Source organism: Aulonocara sp. 'chitande type north' Nkhata Bay, linkage group LG7, assembly GCF_057382095.1.
Source record: "Aulonocara sp. 'chitande type north' Nkhata Bay isolate Kocher_YH1m ecotype deep benthic linkage group LG7, A_spYH_male_GT1.1, whole genome shotgun sequence".
In the NCBI taxonomy this organism is placed as follows: domain Eukaryota; kingdom Metazoa; phylum Chordata; class Actinopteri; order Cichliformes; family Cichlidae; genus Aulonocara; species Aulonocara sp. 'chitande type north' Nkhata Bay.
In genome coordinates, this window is record NC_141350.1 from 13,385,230 (window position 1) to 13,409,266 (window position 24,037).

At 40.5% G+C, this 24,037-nt stretch overlaps 2 protein-coding genes across 4 annotated transcripts; one reads left to right on the top strand and one right to left on the bottom strand.

The window, feature by feature from the left end:
- LOC147324705 (transient receptor potential cation channel subfamily M member 1-like) lies at nucleotides 1-21,225 on the top strand. 3 transcript variants are annotated; one of them, XM_086298698.1, is made up of 27 exons: nucleotides 1-1,681; nucleotides 9,127-9,203; nucleotides 9,860-10,055; nucleotides 10,341-10,554; nucleotides 10,868-10,992; nucleotides 11,074-11,245; nucleotides 11,572-11,746; nucleotides 11,841-11,964; nucleotides 13,476-13,548; nucleotides 13,680-13,780; nucleotides 14,273-14,449; nucleotides 14,548-14,682; nucleotides 14,802-14,852; nucleotides 14,970-15,110; nucleotides 15,205-15,234; nucleotides 15,330-15,622; nucleotides 15,741-15,969; nucleotides 16,056-16,187; nucleotides 16,276-16,407; nucleotides 16,496-16,624; nucleotides 16,719-16,970; nucleotides 17,065-17,257; nucleotides 17,909-17,929; nucleotides 18,010-18,154; nucleotides 18,251-18,456; nucleotides 18,948-19,080; nucleotides 19,166-21,222. In XM_086298698.1, exons 1-27 carry the CDS (start codon nucleotides 1,622-1,624, stop codon nucleotides 20,508-20,510), a joined length of 5,061 nt encoding a protein of 1,686 aa, XP_086154824.1. In that variant the 5' UTR covers nucleotides 1-1,621; the 3' UTR covers nucleotides 20,511-21,222. The 3 variants fall into 3 exon arrangements, with proteins under 3 accessions (XP_086154824.1, XP_086154825.1, XP_086154823.1); XM_086298699.1 differs by having other exon boundaries at nucleotides 694-1,681; nucleotides 17,065-17,239; XM_086298697.1 differs by lacking the exon at nucleotides 1-1,681 and having other exon boundaries at nucleotides 7,895-9,203; nucleotides 19,166-21,225.
- On the bottom strand, nucleotides 18,756-23,810 carry LOC147324706 (ras-related protein Rab-8B-like). Its single transcript, XM_086298711.1, has 8 exons — nucleotides 23,499-23,810; nucleotides 22,898-22,958; nucleotides 22,734-22,794; nucleotides 22,561-22,638; nucleotides 22,322-22,411; nucleotides 22,143-22,208; nucleotides 21,999-22,049; nucleotides 18,756-21,903 (listed from the first exon to the last, which is right to left on the bottom strand). Exons 1-8 carry the CDS (start codon nucleotides 23,620-23,622, stop codon nucleotides 21,811-21,813), a joined length of 624 nt encoding a protein of 207 aa, XP_086154837.1. The 5' UTR covers nucleotides 23,623-23,810; the 3' UTR covers nucleotides 18,756-21,810.
- Nucleotides 23,811-24,037: the final 227 nt, after the last annotated feature.

Below are 24,037 nucleotides of genomic sequence, written 5' to 3' on the forward strand. Positions count from 1 at the left end.
AAAATAGAGACGACTCTGGCCCTTCCTGTAAAGTGCTGTGGTGTTTTTAGCCCAGTCCAGTTTATTGTCAATGTGTACTCCAAGGTATTTATAGTCCTCCACAATGTCAACACTGACCCCCTGGATTGAAACAGGGGTCAAGTGTTTCCTGGTCTTCCTGAAGTCCACGATCAGTTCCTTGGTCTTTGCCACATTGAGCTGCAGATGATTCTGCTCACACCACGTGACAAAGGAGTCGACCACAGCCCGGTACTCTGTCTCATCATCCCTGCTGATGCATCCAACCACCGCAGAGTCATCAGAAAACTTCTGAAGATGGCATGTCTCTGTGCAGTGGCTGAAGTCTGTGGTGTAGAGGGTGAAGAGGAAGGGGGAGAGGACAGTCCCCTGTGGTGCCCCTGTGTTGCTAATCGCCTTGTCAGACACACACTGTGGGAGACGTACATATTGTGGTCTTCCTGTCAGGTAATCAACAATCCAGGACACCAGAGAAGCATCCACCTGCATCGCTGCTAACTTATCACCCAGGAGGGTCGGCCTGATGGTGTTGAAAGCACTGGAAAAGTCAAAAAACATGACCCTCACAGTGCTCGCCGGCTGGTCCAGATGGGTGTAGACACGATTGAGCAGGTAGATGATGGCGTCCTCTGTTCCGAGACGAGGCTGATAAGCGAACTGAAGGGGATCCAGATGTGGTCTTACTATGGGTCGCAGCTGGTCCAGGATGAGCCTTTCCAGGGTCTTCATGATGTGGGAGGTCAGTGCCACGGGCCTGTAATCCTGGGGGCCACTGGGACGAGGCGTCTTTGGTACAGGGACGAGGCATGATGTCTTCCACATCACCGGGACCCTCTGCAGACTAGTATTAGTAAGAGGTCAAACTCTTACTAATACTATGAAACAAGCTGCTCCACATGTGTTGCACAACTACTTAATGTGGTGGGAAAACCTACATGTAAGATGCTGAGAGATTAAATGTGTCGTTTTATTCAGATCCCCAAATATAAAAAACACTCAAGAATTTTTATCCTTCCTTCTGTTTATTATTTCTTAATGAGTCTAAGTACTCTCTGCTTATGCATACCTATGTTTTTGCACCCTGATGGCACCCTCTTGTCTCCCTTGTCAGATCTCATCTGGTGGGATATCTTTTGGCTTTCTGTTGGCTAACTTTAGCTTCACAGCTTGCACAATCTCTCTCTAAGCCTTTTTGGGGGGTTGTGGTGTGCCAAAGTAGATTTACCTTCAATAACCATTTATTAAATCTCTATCCATTAGACTCTGAGGCTTCGTAAGAGCTGGCTGCATTAAGCCTGATTATGGGATGTTCGGCAGTGGAAAAGGGTCTATGTGTCAAGTGTGTCATCGAGTGATTTATATCCCTGGCAGGGATCTCTGTCTTGTCAGTCGGGAATAAGCCGCATAGAGGAGAGAGAAGCATTGAAACCTTTACTGAAGGTGAAGCAAAATAGTTTTAAAGTGTAAATCCAGGGCTTGGTGCCATCACCTGGTGCTGTAGTGGCTCTTGAGTGTTTCTGTCTGTCTCTAATGTCGACGTTGCTGGCGTCCCCTGACCTGTCGCCACTCTCCAAGGGTTCCTCTCTTGAGTTAAGTCTTCAGCATGGACACTGGCACCTTTAAAAGATCCTCCCTCAAACGCAGCACATCTGACTCGCAGAAGGTAAGATGAAGTGTGCAGGCATCAATGTCACATTCAACAGCTATTAATTTTTATTACCTTTCAGACGTTTTTCCACTCTGGGATTTTAATTAGGATTAAAAAAATGTTTTAAAGGATTTTTTAAAATTGAATTGTAATCTATTATTAATGGAACTTTTATAAATGATGTTGTTCTCAAGAAAAGGAAGTTTATCTTAGCTTTTTAGCAAACTTTTTGCAAACACAAACTGTATGATTACTCAAGTCATCACTTTAAGGATATGCAACATGGTGCCAACACTGTCATCTAGCCTCAGCCCTTCTCGTCCAATCATTTTAGAGGTTTTCTCTTTAGCATAAAGTCTCTAAGAACTGCTGCTCATATACCAGCCTTTAAAAGTTGAGTGCTATTTAAAACTGCAGCCACATTCTCCAGTACAGTCTTCAATCCTAATGACCCAGCTTTGATAACCACTGACTTTTATATCTTTGTAAAGTCTTTTAAAAAAGTATTTAAAAGACCCTGAAAGCAAAAATATGTAATCATTCATACATTTCTCTTCCTAATATTTGAGCAACATATCCCAGAAGAAGAGCATGTGAACTGCAAATTAAGAGAGTTTGCACTATTTTTGTGTAGGCTCATGAGCACAGAATTTTTAAGGACAAATATAATTCAATTTAAATTTAAATGAAGGAGAAAGTCGGATTAAATAACTACATTGATTGTGGCATGGTTGTGCCAGACAGGCTGGTCTAGGTATTTCAGAAACTGCTGATTCACGGGGATTTTTCCCAAACAATCATCATTATGATTCACAGAGAATGATCCTAAAAAGAGAAATTATCCATCGAGCAGCTTTTCTCTGGGTAACAATGTGTTGTTGATGCCACACAAGACTATTGGTGAGTGCTCAGCTAAGGATAGAAAAAGAAGCTACAATTCTCACAATCTGACCACAGAAGATTGAAAAGATGTTGCCTAGTCCGATGAGTCTCGATTTCTGTTTTAACATTCAGATGGCAGGGTCAGAGTCTGGTCTAAACAACATAAAAGCATGATGTTCAGGCTGCTGCGGCTGGTGGTGGTGGTGTAATGGTGTGGGGGATAATTTCTTGGTACACTTAGGGCTCCTTAGTAGCAAATGAGCATCACTTAAATACCAGACCCTACCTGAGTATCATTGCTGATCATATCATAAAGCTGAAATCATGGTGAACGCTGGCCTCTAGTCACCAGAGAGCACCTTAAACGTAAAGTGTGTTGAAAACCTCCAACAGAGAACACATTTAGATAGATGTGTTCACAAAATATTACCTGATAAATTAGATGAAATTAGCAAAGTATTCATCTCCATCTATGTCTAGTTAAATAAAAAACAGTAATCACTAGAAAATACTGAAAAGAAATATTCATGAATTCTCCGCAGGTTAACGGGGGTGACTAATTTTTGATGAGTTTGTACTCAGACACTAAACATTAGTAATAAAAACTGCAACAACCAGTAAAAATCTGAATCTGTATATCCTACCAGATTCACTCTGGGTTTGCACCTCATATGAGATTGTGATGTATGAGTCACCCAACCACCCTTCACAGTCAGTTGTTCGCCTCTGATGAAATTAAATGGCATTTATTTAAGCGCACACCAAAAGACTATTACAAAAGATATGGTCAAAGCAAAAAAGAAATTCTTTGAATACATCCCTCTCAAGGCAAAAACATGCAGAAACAACAGAAACAGCACTCACATAAAAACAAAGTTTTTAATTTATATGGCAGCTGATAAATTCAGAATAACTCTAAGATAAATTTTAATGACAAAATCATCCTATAATGGCTACAAAATAATGTGAATTTTAGTGACGGAAAGCATTTGATCTCCTTGGAGCACAAGATTTAGTACTTGGTGGAATAACCGTTGTTGGCAAGCACAGTCTCTGTAGATATATTCGACCACTCTTCTCTTCAGATCTTTTCCTAATGCTCGAGTATATGAGGTTGCAATAAATGCAATAAACTGCAATAAAGTTATCTTGTACTACTGATGGGAAAACACCACCAAAGTTTAATGCTTTCACTGCCACGTGAGACAGTAGGGATGATGCTCTTGGTGTCAAAGTCAGCATTTTTTCCCTTAAGACACTCTGAATGAAGTTGTTCCAAAAAGTTTTATTTCCTAACAAAGGTGGTGACTGTGGTCCCGTCTGCATTTTCCCATGCAGTGTTGGGAGTCATGCCTTGCCCTCCTTATGGTCATTAATTCTGCATGAGACAAGATCATGGGTGGAGCACCAGACTGAGAGTGACTGACTGTAATTTTGCGTGTCTTAAATGTGAGAATAATCACACCAACAGTTGTCAATGTGTCACCAAGATGCTTACTGGTGACTTCAATCTATACACCTAAAAACCACAAACCAGGCGAGAAATTTGGGTGTAGTGATGGATGCAGACCTAAACTTAGAAAAACACATTAAGACAATAACAAAGTCAGCTTACTATCACCTCAAGAATATATCAAGGATAAAAGATCTGATGTCTCAACAGGACCTGGAAAAACTAGTCCATGCATTCATCTTTAGTAGGCTTGATTACTGTAACAGCATCTTTACAGGTCTACCTAAAAAATCAGTCAGACAACTACAGCTCATTCAGAACTCTGCTGCTCGAGTCCTCACTAAGACCAAAAAAGTGGACCACATCAGTCCAGCTCTGAGGTCTTTACACTGGCTGCCTGTCCGTCAGAGGATAGACTTTAAAGTTCTGATGCTGGTCTATAAAGCTCTGAATGGTTTAGGACCAAAATACATCAGTGACCTCCTGACCCAGTATGAACCTTCCAGTCATCTGGATCTGGTCTTTTATCAGTTCCCAGAGTCAGAACCAGACACGGAGAAGCTGCATTCAGCTTTTATGCTCCTTATATCTGGAACAAACTCCCAGAAAGCCTCAGATCAGCTGAAACACTCAGTTTATTTAAATCCAGGCTGAAGACTCACCTATTCTCAGCTGCATTTGAATAAAGCACCAAATCCACACTTTTAAGCTTAAATTTCAAAACTTACATTTAACTACTGATTTTATCTGTTTTGATTTTATATACTGTTTTGTTTGTTTGTTAATTAGTTTGTTTGTTTGCTTGTTTTAATCAATTTTAAATCATGCTTTTTATTTGTTTTTGTTTCTAATGTCTCTGTAAAGCACTTTGAATCACCTTGTTGTTGAATTGTGCTATACAAATAAACTTGCCTTGCCTTGCCTTGCCTTGCCTTGGTGATCCATTAGCCCATTGCAGCTTTTGTACTGGTCAACCCAGAGCTCTTTGGCCTTGGTGATGAGGTTAGGGACTGCTTAGGGGCCCAGGTATATTTATAATCCACACAATAGTGCAATCCACTGTGGATACTGGCTTGGTGACTGTTAATCCCTAAATTGTTGCCAATGAAAAACTTGGCATACTTGACCCAAATAAACAGAAATGCACATTTATTTCAAACGACAACAATTTTTTTCTCTTTTGTTTAGTTGAAAAGTTATCATTTACTCTTAACATACATCTACAACTGAAATTGCATTCAGCTCATTTCTTTGTAAGTAGTTCAAATCATGAATTCATCAGGGTGTCGAATCCCTGTAACATCTGTTGAGGCTGCTATGTATGTAGAGTAAGGCTTATAAATGAACCCTTGTAATCCTTAAAATTGTTGGGTAACCTGGTTATTTTTTAGTTGCGTGATTGATAATTATTACGTTACTTAAACTGTTGTAGCCATAATGAGTAAGTTCCTTCACTTTCACAACAGAAAGATTTCAGATGTCGCTAGTTTTTTAGGATGCCCTAACTTTATTGCGATTCCTTGATTTTGGTCTCTATTTCAGTCAGACTGCTTTAGGGAAAAAAGTGAAAAACAGCAGCCTTAAAACATGTCTTATGACTCCCTCAAATCTCGGGGATAATCAGTGACATGTTGGACTCGTGATGGCTAACTGGATTTTTCAACTCAGGAGGACAAAGAGTGCATTTACAAGCAGGGCTGACTGAAAACAGTTTGCTGCACAGTTAATGCAAATTTGCCCATCCAGATCCTGGAAGTGGAGTGTGCCACTTTGACGAAATATCTTTTCTCCTCGAGTAAAAACAAGTAAAAGGCAGCTTTATATTCAGCCCATGTGGTTTACCATGAGTCTGAAACGCTTTTTTTTAGACAGTTAACAGAGCCTACATGGGTTTTCTTCCTGTCACAATGCATCAAGCTCTAACTAGCATAGCTATTCAATACCAATGAAGAGCAATTAGTTGCTTTGATCTTCAACCCGGGTAACATCACATTCCTTATAGGAACCCAAAATCCTTTCTTTCACTTGTGCTCACAAAGCTTTTGTTGTATGAATGCCATTGTTACTGCAATATTGTGAATATCTGACACGTTGATTTTCAACTGATATAGCTACAGAATTTAACCAAACATGTGCTGCCAGTCAGGTATCCACATACAGATATAAAGTCATCATTATACCTTCTCTATATGAGCCTTTGGGACTGCGTAGTGTAATTAAAGCTTTACCGGAACAAATTAGCTGTGGTCAAGTTGTTGCTAAGCTGTGGGTCAGGAGACCAGGACCATGTGATTCCAGTATAAAAAGGAATGAATGTATGGTATACTGTGAATGTGACCTTTGTATACACATTGTTGCTCCGATGTCCAATGCATTGTATTAAAGTGCTAAGCATGGTCAAAGTTTGACAGGAAAACACTGCATCAGTACGGCTAATAATAAATATATTTTTTTAAATTTCCGTCTCATATAGCTGTCTTTTGTTTTTTCCAAAGTCTGCATGTTGGAATGAATGTTGTTGATTGTTCTCAGGCTTGTCTTAAGTCCTGTTAATTTGCTTGGTGTGACACAATCAGATCCTGCATTATCTCATTCTTCAAGAGTTTTTTAAAATGTTTTTTTTGTTGTTGTTGTTTTTTTCTTTGTTAAGTGCTCAAAGGCAGCTCTTAACGAGCCAGCTGGTTGCTGACTGGATTTTGGTTTTAATTGCTGTGGTTAATGAGTTTAAGTAAGCTGAAATAACTGCGTCACACTGGCCAAACCCTTCTGGAAATGCGCTTTGTTTTGTCCGGCTATAATTAACATTGGCCCACGTGCGTTTTTTACTGGAGCACGAAGAAAAGTGGGAAACTGGAGGGGGATGCTAGGATTCTCTCTTTGTCTTTCTGTCATCTACCACCAGCCTCTGCTGTCTTTTTTTTACTGGAGCTAAAACTGCTCACTTCAACCATAAAAGGAGTGCTTATCAAATCATTCACATGAGAAAGGCTTTAAGCAGACGTCTGCTACTTAGTGCCAGTTCGCTCCATCTCTAGTTATTAGGAATGCATCTGCAATCCCTTTATAACTTGACGACTGTTTTTATTAAATACCCAAACAGGAGGATAAATATGATAACAAAAGGGCACTGGGAGTCTCTTTTTTTATGAAAAAAGGGTGTTTTCAAATGTAGATCAAATTAACATACCTGACATTAAACAGGAAGATTAAGGGAATACTGAATATCTGGACTGCTGCCTTTTCTTTCTCTCCACAAAAACATAGTGGGTGGAAATAAAGATTAACTGCAATTAGCACTGACTGACCCCCAACTGGAGACCAGTCATAACAAGGCGCCTTCCAAAAGAATGCCTGCATCCAATTCTCTCAATTATGCAAATTGGGTTGAAATCAAAGTACTTGGAGGGGGTGAAAATTTTCAAACGAGAAGTTGGGGACCCTCTGAACGAGGCTGCAGTACTTTTAGGTTAGTCGCTCTTCTCCATCGTCTCACACTGGCGAAGTTTTTCTAAACTGTGAAGCGAGCACAAAGAAAGGAGTTTTACACAAATTGGGAGATTAGGAGCCGGTTATCAAAGTAGATTTATTGTGCCTTGTTCAAGCGAATGATGAAAATACCCTCTGGGCATGGAGAACGGGTCATGGGACTCCCAAAAGGATTACCTTGAACTGGAGTCATGAGACTTGGGTGAACAAAGACCCTGCTCACATGCTCATCATATTAACTGGCCCTCATAAAGTGAAGAAGTTTCATGTCCTGTGGGATTCAATGAGGCCACTTCACTGGGAGTGCAGCACCAGGAGAAAGCTCTGGCTCCCCTGCACTCCCTAGCCTTAATTTCCAGCAGCACTAGGACCTCGAAGCTCCGTCAAGAGGATTGTACGTGAGTCGAAACCCTTTAAAAACTTTATTTAGTTGCATTATTAGGATTTTACCAAGCAGCGGCCGATGTTGTATTAATTGCAGACCGTGAAAAGTGAGTTCAGATGAGGTAAATGTGAGCAGGCAGCACTGAGGGACGTCTAGGTGCTTATTGATGCATGATGACACTGAGAAATAAAGATGGGAACATTTTTTACAAAAACCCATGCTAAATAAAAAGTAGTTGTTTTGAAGCTGCGCCAAAACATCATTCTTGAAAGAGCACTGTAGTAACAGCAGATAATATATGTAAGGCTGATATCTATGTATTTGTATAATTTTAAACAATTTATACCAAATGTATACAGTAGTAGTGTTGAACTGAAAAACAAGCGTTAAAAACCCCCACGAAGAATTACTGGTGGAAAACAGTCATAATAGAAAATGGCATACATGCAATAAAAACAGATTAAAAGTAATACATGCATCTATTTGCATTCGTGTATATTTTTGGTTTGGATCATATGACATCTGCACAGGCAAAAAAACAAAAATAAATAAATGCAAAGGTTTCCCTTTTTCTTAAAGCGGAGGCGAGTAGACACTCCGGGAAAGTCTGTGGTTTTGCGGTCCAGCTGCTCTCAAAGGGGGTCATTTGAGCAGAAAAACAGGGCGAGAACAGTAACTGTTCTGTGTTATGGCTACTTGTGATCATCACAAGACTTCAGTGAGGTTTATATAAGGTCTTTCATCCTTACTCATCTGACCTCAGGCTTACTGGTAAAGTTTAAACAGATTTTTAATTTGTTTTTACATAATAATGCTGTCAAGGGTTCAAATTCTGTTTTCAACCCCACTTCCTGGTGATTTCTTGGAAAGCTTTGCTTCCCCTGATTCGGTGTTAATTGGGCTTCCACCGTCAACAATAGCCCTCTGAGAACCTTCGCCTTGAACTCTGGTTATTTTTGATCGGCAACTGGAAAAAGATCAGAAAGCAATCAGAACAGGATTTGACAAAGTGTGGGGGAATAGTACTTTTGTGCTTTTCACTGGCTGCTTATGAAACTTGAACAAACAATGGAGGCAATTTTACCAGCATCAGCTGTGGCGCAATAACACGAGAAATGACAGAGCATGCATGATTTTAGTGCCACAGCTCCTTCACCATGCTCATGTCTTTGTGCATATCAAGTACAACTTCTGGATTCTTCGGAAAACGGCTTTTGCATAACACTTTTGTTATGTTTCTTTTTGTCTTCCCAGGCACAGAAAGTATGGATTGAGAGGACCTTTCTTAAAAGAGAATGTGTACACATATTTCCCAGCAAAGACCCAACCAGGTAATTACTTCAATTCTTGAAATTTACCCTGAAATTGTACTTTAAAAAAATTACAAGTCAGAAATATAAGTCCTCAGATTGCAAGTGCAGGTATGCTGTTTTATCCACATCATTATTCCAGAATTACAACAGGTTTTTTTCTAGCTTGAAGCAAATTCATGCAATGTTCATTTTTCTTAGAGTGTATTTTAGCATATTTTTATAAAATGTATTGTTGTTGTTGTTTTTAAAAAAAAAATGCTTTCCATATGCAAATTAAAGCTGAAAACATTAAGAATTAGATCACATGCATCGGTGTACATTTTTCTTGTTAAATGGGCTGTGTGAGTTATGACAGTGGTGGTTATATAAATAATGTCCTGTAAATAATATAATAGCATTTGAAGCTGGCATTCGGGTCTATATTAACTGACAAACATTTTTCTTATTAATTAATTAATTTCTGAAATCATGACACCCTTGACTTCAGCCTATCCCGCATTTATCAGGATTTAAACAATGCGTCTGTAAGTCACGGCGAAAACTCCAGGGCTGCTAGAGCAGCCAGGCAGTGAGCCCTTTGTCTGCCAGAAATGGGTAGAGCAATGAAAGTATGTGTGCAAGGTGTGTCTTACTGGCTTCTTCAAGTTGCAGTTCACACCCTCTGATCTGTCTAGATGTGCCTGTGGTCAGCTGACAACACAGCACGTGGCCATCCCTCCCGGTGCCAACTCCTTAGAGGAAACCCACCAGCTGGTTCAGATTGATACCCCAAAGGATAAATGGAGTGTGATCAAGCACACCAGGACGTACCCGACGGACGCCTTTGGCATCATTGAGTTCCAAGGAGGAGGATTCATCAACAAAGCCATGGTGAGTCTCAGTCAAAAAGGTTCTGCTTCAATCTTCGATCCTGTGGATACAAGCAGTGCCTTAAAAACAATGTAATCATTAAAGTAGAATCTTAAAGTGTGGGGACCTTTCCTTTGTAAAGGAATATTATTTACTCACATTTTTATACCGTTAGTTCTCTCACATCAGAGAAGTGAGTGGATACGATGCAGTGTCAAGGAGCTTTAGAGTTTTTAAACTGTACTTAACGCACACGACGTAGCTAGAAAAAAGTGATAATTAACCTCCCAACTTTGTTTTTTCTAGTATATCCGGGTTTCATACGACACCAAGCCTGACAACCTACTGCATTTGATGGTAAAGGACTGGCAGTTGGAGCTGCCCACCTTGCTCATCTCTGTACACGGGGGTCTCCAGAACTTTGACCTCCAGCCCAAACTCAAACAAGTGTTTGGCAAAGGCCTGATTAAAGCGGCCGTCACAACTGGAGCCTGGATCTTCACGGGTGGAGTTAACACAGGTAGGACGCTGATGGTTTAGTATAATGCTTTTAATGTTCACTTAATAACAATCAGCTTGTGACATTAGAAGATTACCTTTGCTCCAAATTGTTATTACCGTACGTAACACTACTCTGCAATTTCCTGGGGGAGATTTGACTAATCCATTGTCACAGGTTTAGGCACTATAATTAGAGCTTTAGTGGAAAAATTCATTGCAAATGATGGATATTGCGTGAGGTTACTGCAATACTACCACATTATGCTCCATAATTCAGCCCCATCACAAAAGAGCTTTATTTGTATTGCTCTATTTTGCCAATTTTAACTTAGGGGTCATCCGCCATGTTGGAGATGCCTTAAAGGACCATTCCTCTAAGTCACGTGGAAAGGTGTGTGCTATAGGGATTGCTCCATGGGGGATCCTTGAAAACAAAGAAGACCTCATTGGAAAAGATGTAAGGACATTTGCACCAGCATGTGGTCTCCTTAAAAAGAAGACCTTTCAAAGTAATGTCTCTTCTTGTAACTTTTTCCAGGTAACAAGACCCTATCAGACGATGGCAAACCCACTGAGCAAGCTGGCTGTGCTCAACAACAGCCATTCCCACTTCATCCTCACAGACAACGGAACCTGCGGGAAGTACGGCTCTGAGGTCAAACTCCGTAGACTGCTGGAGAAGCACATCTCTCTGCAGAAGATCAATACTCGTAAGTTGTTTAGTGTGCTGAATTTTTAAATAATCTGCCCACTGTGATGTGCATATGTGAGCTAAAATCTTGTTGGACACATGGATGGAGAGCTCCTCTGTGACATGTGGGCTTCCCTTTGTCATCCTATGCCTGGAACTTGGATAAGGCAGGGACAGCAAAGGGATGCTCAGCTGTCACCATTGACGTCACTTCCTCCTTCCTCTGGTTTGTCTGTTCACACATGGCATCGTAGCACAACATAAGCTTCATCATTTCACTCTCAGACTGTTTTACAGAGAAAAGAAAGGATGGAACAAATGATTATTTCTCTCTATTCATTCCAGGTTTGGGTCAGGGGGTTCCTCTGGTGTGTTTAATAGTAGAGGGAGGTCCCAACGTTATCTCCATTGCCCTGGAGAGTCTGAGAGATGAGCCCCCCATCCCTGTGGTGGTGTGCGATGGCAGCGGCCGTGCTTCTGACATCATTTCCTTTGCGCACAAGTTCTCAGAGGATGGAGGGTGAGGTTTCAGTTGATTTGCCTTTTACACTGATATCAATCCTTTAAAAACAAAAACAAAAACAAAAATGTGCTTTTTTTATCCTGTCATGCAGCCTGGTTAATGACGATGTCAGAGACCAACTTTTAGTGACTATTCAGAAGACATTCAATTATAGCAAAAGCCAGTCGCAGCAGATCCTGCTCATGGTAATGGAGTGCATGAAAAAAAGGGAATTGGTAAGTAGAGGAACAAAGTGAGTGAAACCATTGTAGGAGTGAAGCCATGTATTTTTAAAGCAACATGTCTGTGACAATCAATAAATATTTTTGAGTTGTGAAGCATCTGGTCTCCATCGTCATTCATCGCCACTCCACTCATTTGTGTATGTCCATTAACATACTGAATAAACATAATCCCTGCTACCTGCATGTCATTTCACCTTCTTTTGTGGTCATGTGCGTTATATCGTAATCCGGGACTTTTACAGCTTTACTGTAGGATATTATTAACTGTTAAGGACGCATGCAAGTGCGTAGCTGTCAAATGGTGGTATGTACTCCAACTCAGTTCAGCACACACCTGGTAAAGGTTTTCAGCAAAAAAAAAGAAAAAAAAAACCAGAGCTGAGAGTAATTCTTCAAGATGAATGCCTAAGTAGCAGCAGCATTTGTGCATCTCTTGCAGATTCCCGAAGGCATAATTGATGTGATAAACAGTTTGTAACGCTATATAATCTCTATAATCTATACATTTGAGAGGAAAAGATCAACACACACTATCAACTGCTTAGCTCGTACTTCATCTACTCACAGGAAGCATACAGCACACAGATGGAGGAGAGGATCCAGCTCCCTAATCCTCAGCCAGGTTGCTCTATCCACTCCGCAGGCTTTCAGTCCCCAGAGTGCTATCAGTTTACCACTTCACTCTGAAACTCTCAATCCCAGACGTATTAGACTGCCTAATGCTCCAAAACACTCACATAAGCAACTTAAAATGCTTTTTGAAAGATCATACTGAATTGTACTGTTTTTTATTAAACACTATTTAGTTTTCCTTGATTCTCTATCGAGACAAAGCGGCAGAAGTCGTCTGAGCTCTTTATGTATAAATCTTAAACTAAAGGGCGGTAACTAACCTACAGGTGAATCAGTGTCACTGTCTAGTCCACACATAATCCTTTCATCCTAAGTGCATCCAATGTGAACATCTGGCCTGGGCAGATAAAAACACTGATTTAGAGGGCTACATTTTGCTGTGATGTAACACCAGGATGCAACATTTAACCGAATTATAAAATTATTATCATAAAAGTGTCCGCACGCACACAAACAAGGCAGCCTGCAGCTTCCTGAAAGAGAAACAAAAGTGTTCAGTGTTCATACTGATGCAGACTGCTCATTATTAACGCATCCTGAGGCCGGCGCTGGAAAAACTCTGGCACCGTGCCACATATGCGTGCCAATCTAATCCCATTCACCATGGCTGCGCATGTGACAGACCCGTCAGCGTAATTTCATTTGATATCAAGTCTGTAACAAGGCAAGCGCTATCGCCGTGTCTGACGATTAAATTGGCTGTTTGCGCTCGAAAGGTCAGCCACAGGGTGCTGGAGAAAGAAGCCCTGCTGAAAATCAGTGGCAAAAATTCATTCTTTCATCAATCATTTCATCTGTGTAGTTTGTTATCAGTTATCAATTATTACAGTGTAACATTCCCTCGCTTCCTTTTTTATTCTCACATATAGATTACAGTTTTTCGAATGGGGTCTGAGGGACAACAGGATATAGAAATGGCCATCCTTACTGCTTTGTTAAAAGGTATCATCAGACACCAACACCAGTGGTTATCCCACTCGAAGCTTGCCTCCTTGTATATTTCCAATAGATTCTCTTACGACGTGCCACACATGCCGGCTCTCGTCACGTCTCCGTCTTTTTTCTTGCATCAGGAACGAACGCATCAGCAGCAGACCAGCTCAGTTTGGCTCTGGCCTGGAACAGAGTGGATATCGCACGAAATCACATCTTTGTTTACGGACACAATTTGCCAGTGAGTGTTCCTCACTTTTGAACAGTGTAAATTATTCATTTCACATCAGTGCTTTGTGACTACATGGATTCAAGACTGAAGGAAATAATTTGTTTTTGAAAATCCAATAAAAAAAAGAAAGAAAAAAGTGTGAAACAGAGTTGATGAAAGTTTAGAATGACGCATTTGCAAATGCTTCAAATTCATCTGCTGAAAGAAGCAGCCTACACAAGTGTGATGTGAAACCCCAAAGCAATCAGCAGGTATCCACGGAGAGTGAATTTATGAGATGAAGAAATTGTGAAAAGAATTGACTGAAGACCAAAGGAGAGTTTTCAGCTTGGTGATATCAGTTCTTGCTGGAAAAAAACACACCTCACATGCAAATACATATATAAGCAAACATAAATTGTGTCATATCACTCAAACACAAAAACTGGCAACTGATATGATCAAGTTAGAGGCATAGTAGAAATTGATGTTTGATATTTTTTTCTATTATTACTCGGTCAGCCTGCTGGTGCTATTGCCAACACTACAACCACTGCAGCCCCGTCTCAGGAGAAACAGAGGAGCCCTGCGAGCGCTCCTCGCAGCAAGACTCGGGCCAAGAAGGGGAAAGGGAAGGGAAAGGCAAAACCTGAACCACCAGAGGAAACAGATCCAAGGAAGTTGGAGTTGATTCGCTGGGTAGGAATAATGAAGTTTATGCAAATGTTACATGTGGAAATATGAGACAACAGAGTGAACATAGAGAAAATAATTATATTATATATCTATTCTATCAGGTGAACTCACTGGAGCAGGCTATGATGGATGCTCTGGTGCTGGACAGAGTGGACTTTGTCAAACTGCTCCTCGAGAATGGAGTCAACATTCACCACTTCCTCACCATTCCCAGGCTGGAAGAGTTATACAACACGGTGAGAGTTCTACAATGCTGAGCAACACCAGCAAAAGGGAAAAAAATAATAATTCACAGAGTTTTGATGGATAAAAATATACAGAACCTACTTCTCCTTCTTGTTCTCACATCTTTCAGAAACTTGGCCCGGCAAATACCCTGCACGCTGTGGTTAGGGATGTCAAAAAGGTAAGACAGTCTTTGCTTATAACAATAAACATTCAGCAGAATCATTTCAGTTTATTTCAGGTTCAATATTATTTTAAAGCAGTTAAGGTCGTGCTTTCTTATATATGACTTCTGCAGGGAAACCTTCCTCCAGATTATCAAATTACTTTGATTGATATTGGTCTTGTGCTGGAATACCTCATGGGCGGAGCTTACAGAAGCAATTACACCAGGAAAGCTTTCCGTAACCTCTACAATAATCTATATGGACTAAAAAGGGTACGCATGGATGGAAGGAAATAAATGACAGTGGTTTGTCATCATATTAAGTAACATTTTATATTAATTGCAACGCTTTGTTCTCTTCTTGCAGCCCAAAGCTCTGAAGCTTCTAGGAATGGAGGTAGGGTTTTCTTTCGCAACAACTAAAATAGTTTAACTAATCAAACCCACACAGAAGCACAATCTATCTAGCTGTTGTTGTTTTGTTTTTGTTAGGATGATGAACCTAGGTCAAAAGGCAAGAAAAAGGCCAAAAAGAAGAAAGAGGAGGAGGTGGAAATTGATGTGGATGACCCTGAAGTCTGTCGATTCAAGTATCCCTTCCACGAGCTGATGCTGTGGGGGGTGCTGATGAAGCGCCAGAAGATGGCACTATTTCTCTGGCAGCGTGGCGAAGAGGCTATGGCAAAGGCTTTAGTGGCTTGTAAACTGTATAAGGCCATGGCTCATGAGTGCTCTGAGAGTGAACTGGTGGATGATATCTCCCAAGATCTGGAAAACAACTCCAAGTGAGTGATGCAGAATGCTTTTTATACTTTCTGTAACGATGTATGTCTTTTTCTACTTGCTTTAAACTACTTTGATAAGTGCTATATAGAAATAATTGTTGTTGTGTCCCTCTCACAGAGAATTTGGACAACTGGCCTACGAAGTATTGGACCAGTCCTACAAGCACGATGAACAGGTGGCCATGAAACTCCTAACATATGAGCTGGTTAACTGGAGTAACTCCACCTGTCTGAAGCTGGCTGTGGCTGCTAAGCAACGTGACTTCATCGCTCACACCTGCAGCCAGATGTTGCTCACTGATATGTGGATGGGCTGCTTGAGGATTGGAAAAAGCCCGGGCCTGAAGGTTAACTTAAAAAAATTCTAAAACAATAATATTTACAAGAAGAATGTTATTAGCGGAAATACTTGAAAAATGATTATCTCACTCAGGTTATTCTGGGAATCATCTTCCCTCCTCTGATTCTGCTGTTGGACTTCCGCCTTGGAGACGATGCCTCTTATCAGGCACCTGCACGCAAAGAAGAGGGAAAGGACAAAGATGATGACACAAAATCCAGCAAGGTCCTTGTTCATACTTTTTTTTTTATTAGACATATGCCTAATTTAAGGGTGAATGATTGTAAGCCTGCTTTTTGCTGTGATGCTGCAGGATGCCAACACTGATGCAACTTCCCGAAAAGGAGACGAAGAAGTGGATAGCACCAAAATCCATAAAATCCCAGTTGGCAAAAGATTCTTTGAGTTTTATAATGCACCTTTCACCAAATTCTGGTTTAACACAGTAAGTTCCCTTCTGATGCGTGAAGCATGCATTTCAAAAATGACCGCCAACAACAACAAACAGCTTTATGACCTTATTGTTTTGACAGATCTCCTATCTGGGCTATCTGATGCTGTACAACTACATTATCCTGGTGAAAATGGAGCGATGGCCATCTATACAAGAGTGGATGGTCATAGCATACATCCTCACACTTGGCACTGAAAAAGTCCGACAGGTATGAGCCTTTACAGAGTCGGAATATCTTAAATTCCAAGCGGTTTTATGGGCTTGTAATGAATACTGTGTGATCTCCTAATCCTGGTGTCTAGATTCTGATGTCAGAACCAGGGAAGCTGAAACAAAAGATAAGTGTGTGGATGGAGGAGTACTGGAACATCACAGACCTGGTTGCCATATCCACGTTCCTTCTGGGGCTAATGCTACGGCTACAGCCTGAACCGTACATGGGCTATGGCAGGGTTATCTACTGTATAGACATCATCTTCTGGTACATTCGTGTATTGGACATCTTTGGAGTCAACAAATACCTGGGACCTTATGTGATGATGATAGGGAAAATGGTAATAGTTCAACGAATCACAGATGGCATGCACACACACAAAAAGAAAGAGAACACACTGAGCTTGCATGTTCTCTTTGTTTGATTCCTTTCAGATGATTGATATGATGTACTTTGTGGTGATCATGCTGGTGGTGCTTATGAGCTTCGGAGTGGCTCGACAAGCCATACTTCATCCAGATGAGGAGCCAACATGGCGCCTGGCCAGAAACATTTTCTACATGCCTTATTGGATGATCTATGGGGAGGTTTTTGCAGACTCGATAGACCGTAAGACTAGAATTCATAGTAAGATTCTGTTTCCTGATTCTGGGCAGATGATCAGTACTGCATTATTTCTCTGTTTTAAAATCTGTCTTAGCAATGTCACACACTTTGACATACTCTGTCTCCCTCTGCTGGCACATTTGGAATAGCACTTACTACAATACATACATTCAGTACAACACAATGTTTCACTGCTTAAGAGCAGAATAGATGCCTGTATGTCATCTCCTCTGTCATGATCATCTGCCTCCAAGTTTTTCTTCTCCTGTTAATGTTTCTTCTGTCAAGGTGAAGGCAACAAGCAACTATTTAAAAAGCCTCAATTAGAAATGATATTGAAGATGGTATTGAACCTTTTCTGGAAGGTGCTGTTAAACATGTGGTCTAATTGATACTGAAATTCGGATGTTTGTCTTCATTCATTTTTAATTTTATGAACAAGGTTGTATAAAAAAATGTAAAAATGTAAAATATGTCAAGGATATAAAGTATGCAACTAGGTATGTTTGAGTACTTTTAAAAGTGCAATGAACAATTTGATAAGACCAGTCCACCCTTTAAAGCAAAACAGCTTGACCTTGACAGAAATATGACATAAAAGTCTTATGTCTATTGATTTTAACGCTTTCTCCATTTCCCTGCGGAACTGTGGTTTTCGGGGATTTTTCCAAGTCTATGCAATGGAAATCAACCGTAAGTCATCATGAATGGTATTCTAATTATTTACATTAAAGTCTATATAAATGTATAACTTTAATCTCCCATTCTTGCAGCTCCATGTGGTGAACATTTATATGATGAGGATGGGAAGAAACTCCCCCCATGTATCCCCGGTGCCTGGCTCACACCTGCCATTATGGCCTGTTACCTTCTCGTAGCAAACATTCTTCTGGTCAACTTGCTCATTGCGGTCTTCAAGTAACTATACTTCCAATGTCTACTTGTTCTATTGTTTCTAAGAAAATATCTCCTCTTACAGTTTTTACTCACTGGTCTGCATGTCCTGTCCCACAGCAACACCTTCTTTGAAGTCAAGTCAATTTCCAACCAAGTGTGGAAGTTCCAGAGATATCAGCTGATCATGACTTTCCATGACCGTCCCATTTTACCGCCACCTCTCATCATCCTCAGCCACCTCTATATCCTCTTCAACAGAATGTTCAAGCGATGTGCCAGGAAGAAACAGGAGGGAGAGCTAGATGAGAAAGACCGTGGCCTCAGTTAGTCTCCTTTTTTAAACCAAAACAATTTTATCATTATACTTAATACTTAAGTGCAATTAACTCTTTACCCCTTGAAAGCCTCCTAGGAGTATCCTTTGAAACTGCCTTCTAAATTGAGCCGTTTCTATCAAATTTCAGGCGTGCTTGTAGAACAAAATGTATGTGTGTGTGCATCAGAAGTTAGTGGGGATGGTCTCTGTCTATGCAAATACTTATAAAAAACAGAAACTATTCTAATGGTCGACAAACCACATCTTTATTGATATACACTGTGGTGTTAAAATTCATCACTAAGGATACAGGTGAGGTTTTCAAATGCCATCTTTATGAGGGTAAAGAGTTTATGCAGTTTTTCAGTGGTTAATAATACACACTAAGCGTTTAAACCACATCAAAATATTAATTTCATGATTCTGTAGCCTATAAACATGAAGAAACTGCTGGAACTGATTTTTTTAACAAAAATTGCTGTCATGTGTTTTCTTCAGAGCTCAGGCTGAATCCAGAGGAGCTAAAATTCCTGTACGAGTTTGAAGAACAGTGTGTCGAGGAATATTTCAGAGAGAAAGAGGACGAGCAACAGTCTTCCAGTGACGAACGCATCAAGGTTACTTCAGAGAGGTACAAACTTTTAAAAGTAGTTCAAATATTTCAAATTGGTTCCTGTTTCCATAAAAACTATTTTTCTCTCAACTCTTCTTGGCAGAGTTGAGAATATGTCAATGCGTCTGGAAGAGGTAAATGAGAGGGAGAACACGATGAAGGCCTCCCTGCAGACGGTGGATCTGCGTCTGGCCCAGCTGGAGGAGCTCCATGGACGTATGGCAACCGCCCTTGAAAAGCTTGCAGGTGTGGACAGGTTAGAGCTGACTCGAACCTATTCGCGAAACTCATCGGTGTGCGACCCTTCCAATCTCCTTCGCCAAGGCAGTATTAACAGTGCTGACGGTTACAGTCTTTACCGCTTCCACATGGATATGGAAGAGTTTGCATCCAGGCAGAAGGACACAGAAGACACAACAAAAACCGGCCTAGAAAGACAGCGGAGTCTGCGGCAAGCCTCAAGTATGTGCACTCTCAACACCAAGGAAGGTGGTCAGAGCTCAGAGTTCGGAGGTTTCGAGAGACCTCCGCCAAGCTCAGTTGTAGATATTCTCATATCTCCGTGTGAACAAAGGCCCTCTTCTGCAACATCAAGTCAAGAAACAATAACAAACATAAAACAAGGCAGCACGATGTTTCTAGACAGACTACCAGACAAAAACAGACTGAGGCCTTTGTCCCCTCCAAAAAGGACAAAATCGTTGAAACACTATCCAATTGAAGACCAATTCATTTCTCCTTTGACAAAGAGGAGGTCTATGAGCACCATCATTATGAACCCCCCTGATGAACCACAGAAAGCTCCTGAGCCCATAGACAAAGTCCAGAGTCTGCTAGGAAACTCCTCTTCGCCAAAGAGGACTAAATCTCTGAGGTACATCCCTACTGAAAACCAAAGCCAGACTTCTCCCATCACTAAGAAGAGGGCTATGAGCAGCATCCTCTACACTCCAGCTGAGGCTGGTGATGATATGATGCAAACTGCAGAGTACAGGTCACTGGTAGAGCACATTAATAAAACTCCAAATCAGTGGCCATCAAATTTAGCGTATCAGGTGCATCCTACCACTTTGGGTCAAATGCCTAAAGTATCAACAGTCAGAACACTCACCCAGCAATATCAAACTCAGACTGAGGCAATTCCTACAGAAAGTACGAGGACTCTTCCAGGAACAGAAACTCCAGAGGATCCAAAAACGATCAAGAGAAACCTCTCGAACACCACAGAGTATCTGACAGCTGCTGATGAAAAATATTTACCCTCTCACAGATCACAGACTTGGAACGCAAGCGACAGGAGAGCCAAGTCCATGATGGTTAGCAAGCAGCTAGCTGCATCTAGCAGCGAGAGAGTCCTTAACGAAAGCAGAAAGGTGTCAACTTTTGGACAGGCAGATGAGGAAACAAAATCAGATGTAGGGAAGAAGGAAGACGATGTCCAGGAGTAAAAATGAGAGCCTTAAAAAGAGAAAATAAACCAGCATGAAGTGGAAAAAATAGCAAGAAGATAAACAGAAAGCCATGATTAAAGTAGTGGACATGTAGCCTGCCATCAGAAATCATTACTAAGTGAGTTTCTGATACAAAGATACAAACAAAATGACAATAACGGGGGAAAAAAAGCTTTACCAGAGTTTCTTTCTTTTTTTTAAACATTTTCAACCATGCAGTGTAGTTGTGTATAAAAAAAAAATCAACATTCCCATAAAGATCTACTTTCTTTTCCATTTTTACTCTTCACTGATGTAACATACAGTAGTTTACAAGGACTATCATTCACATTACAGCTTTCTCCAGTCGTTGTGTTTTCATATTGGACGCGTGAAGGGAAAGTGCTCTGTGTCTACAATCTCAAGAGGAAATAAAAGCAAGAACACAACTGCTACTTGTGATTACACACAAAATATGTGAACAGCAAAAACTTTCACTTCCTATATATGCTCAACATTTTTCAAATACTGTCTGTAAACATTTTCTATTTCAGATACTGTGTGCTTAATAGTCTGAGGTCTCCCTACAGCTTTCATGCAAATACTGACAACTGTGTAACAATATGTATTAAGTACAAGCTTCCAAGAAACAAACTCTTTCACAGCTTTGTTTTGACACAGAACCCTGTACAAATAAAGGTTCTATTAAAAATAAGTAAAAAAACAGTAGGTTGTTTTTTCTTTTGTTGTTGCTATTTTTTCTTTACATATTTTTGTCTTTCTATTGCAATACTGTGACTTTAAATAGGCACACATGTGCAATTAGAAATGATGGCATTAACACTGGATACCACAATCTTAACATATATGAATTCACACAATTACAACCAATTCTGAAACTCCGTATGATTATCTTACAGCATCGTCATAGTAAATGTAACAATAGGTAGGGCGTATAAAATGATGCTACGTTGTATGAAATACTTCATTTATCATTTATGAGACCAATATTTGTAACAGATATTTTTTAAGACATCCTACAGACATGTCCACAGTCAGCAGGCACTGCAGGGTGAGCTACAAACCACTGCTGATATTCATGCATCAGTCTTTTTGCATGAACACATATAAAGCCTCGTTCGTCATTGATCCTCGTCTGGTCAGCAGATCAGGGTAGCATCTCAGCCTCCCCTGAACCTGTAAGTCCAGCTGGCAATAAGGCCCCATGATTATATGACCACGGCCGCCTCCGCAGCGAGGAAGGCCAAAAGGCGGAAACCCTCCAAAACACCAATGTCACGCCACATACGTGAGCAGCTTAGAGGAGCGAGCACTTGAAGAATTTAATTCTCTTCGACTTTTTCTCTGTGATCTTGACCGGTTTGCCTGATCCTCCAGCACTGTTGTCAGTCTACAAGAAAAGAGTTGACGGTGAAGAAATGTAAATACAGACTGTGACACAAAGTACGGGATAGCGACTAATTAATGAAACTTTCTTCAACTTACCGACTTTGAGCTCAGATTATGCAGTATGTCTCTTCCCATGGTATAAAAAGCCTTGTGTGACATAAAAGACCAAAATAAATATTACACATCCATATACTGTGTGTAAGTCATGCTTTATGGTAAAGGGTAAAACATCCAGCTTACCTCTTCAACATTCAAGCCAGACTTTGCACTGGTTTCCAAGAATTTAACTCCATAATCAATAGCCAGCTAGGTGAAATAAAAACATAGATTTATATTTATGCTAAACGCTGAAAATTGCAATAACTTCAACTGAATTAGCTTGATGCTTGCTTTTTGGTAACGACTAGCTTCAGACTCACTTTTTCACCTCTGTCTTTAGACACCTGTCTCCTGTCAGTCATGTCGCATTTGTTGCCCAGGATCATCTTCTCCACATCAGACGAGGCATGCTGGCAGAATTAAATAAGACTCATTATTTATGGTTATTTAAAGTATGATACTATGAGTATTAAAAACAACTATAATTTACTTATAATTAACAATCACAGAATTTAAATTGCAAAAAAATACTAATAATATAACTAAATTTGGAACTCACTTCTTCAATATTTCTAATCCAGTTTTTTATGTTCTCAAAGGACTTCTCATTGCAGATGTCATAGACCAGCATGATACCCTGGGAAGGAAAATAATAATAATAACAATTTATGAACCCCGACGTGCAAGGGTAAGTTAGATATATAGCAACATGGTGAGAAATAAAAAGCTAACCATTGCTCCTCTATAGTATGCTGTAGTGATGGTGCGAAACCTCTCCTGGCCCGCAGTATCCCTAATTACACATCAAATCAACAACACAGGCAGCAGGTTAAAGTGCAGGTCAGTCAGACTTTCCAATAAAAAAAAGGGAAAAAGCTCAGTCAAATTACACATACCATATCTGAAGTTTGACTCTCTTTCCATCCAGCTCTATTGTCCTGATTTTGAAGTCTATTCCTGTATTAAAGCAAGTAAGAGCCACGTAAGCTTAATCGGTTACCTTACACTATCCAGTTTGTCACATGCCTCACATACACAGGAAACCAGGCATTTCTGCAATTAATGGTAAAATGTGATCTCGTGTCACGTTTTAGAGGAACATATTTTGAGGAATAAGCAGAAATAGCTGCAGTGTAAATTTGCAGCGCCGATCAGGTTTATAACATAATTATCACAATACTGTTTTCAGCATAAAGGCTACAGTGTAACAGAAGTCAAAAGTCTTGACTGTGGCTTTGATTTCATTCTGTATTTAACCCTGCTAGGGCATCCGAGTCTTCAAGGACAGAATAGCATTATCCATTAGTCTCACACTCCTATTGTCTGGTTCATATGCAGTTATTTCCCTTTTAGGTCGTTTGTCCTTCTCCTTACTTTCATGAAAAAATTCACTAGCTTCTATTACTGACAGATCAATGCAGTAAAACGCAAGACTATGTGGATGCCGGCATTCGTTTTATTAGATTTATCCTTGGGGGGCGTCAGCAGAATACTCACCTATTGTAGATATGAAGGTGGTATTGAAGGAGTCCTCGCTGAATCTGAACAGCAGACATGTCTTGCCGACTCCGCTGTCTCCGATAAGCAAGAGTTTAAAGAGATAATCGTACGTTTTCGCCATTGAAATAAACTTCAGACTTCTGCGTTTCGATATTATAAGGCCGCAATGAAGCTGGGATCCCCCGTCTGGAAACCCCTCAGCTGTCTGTTGCAGACCCGGGCAGACTAGCGACAGCCCGGTGCCGAGAAATGTGACGTCAGTTCCCGCTTGGCATTGTGGGGCTTTGTAGTTTAAAGGGACAATTAGATTTTAACCATCACTTCTGGACACAGACTTCCAGTTTTGGAAATGCTCCTAATGCCCCTGGTACTTTTGATTTCTTGTGCGCCTTCTTCCTGATATTGCTGTCCGCTGGGTTTACATATCCCAACTGAGGTGAACTGATGGCCTCTACATGCATGATTCCCACCATGAAGCACAGAGGAAGAGGTGCGATGGTGTGGGGGTGCTACTGTTGGGTATTTATATAAAACTG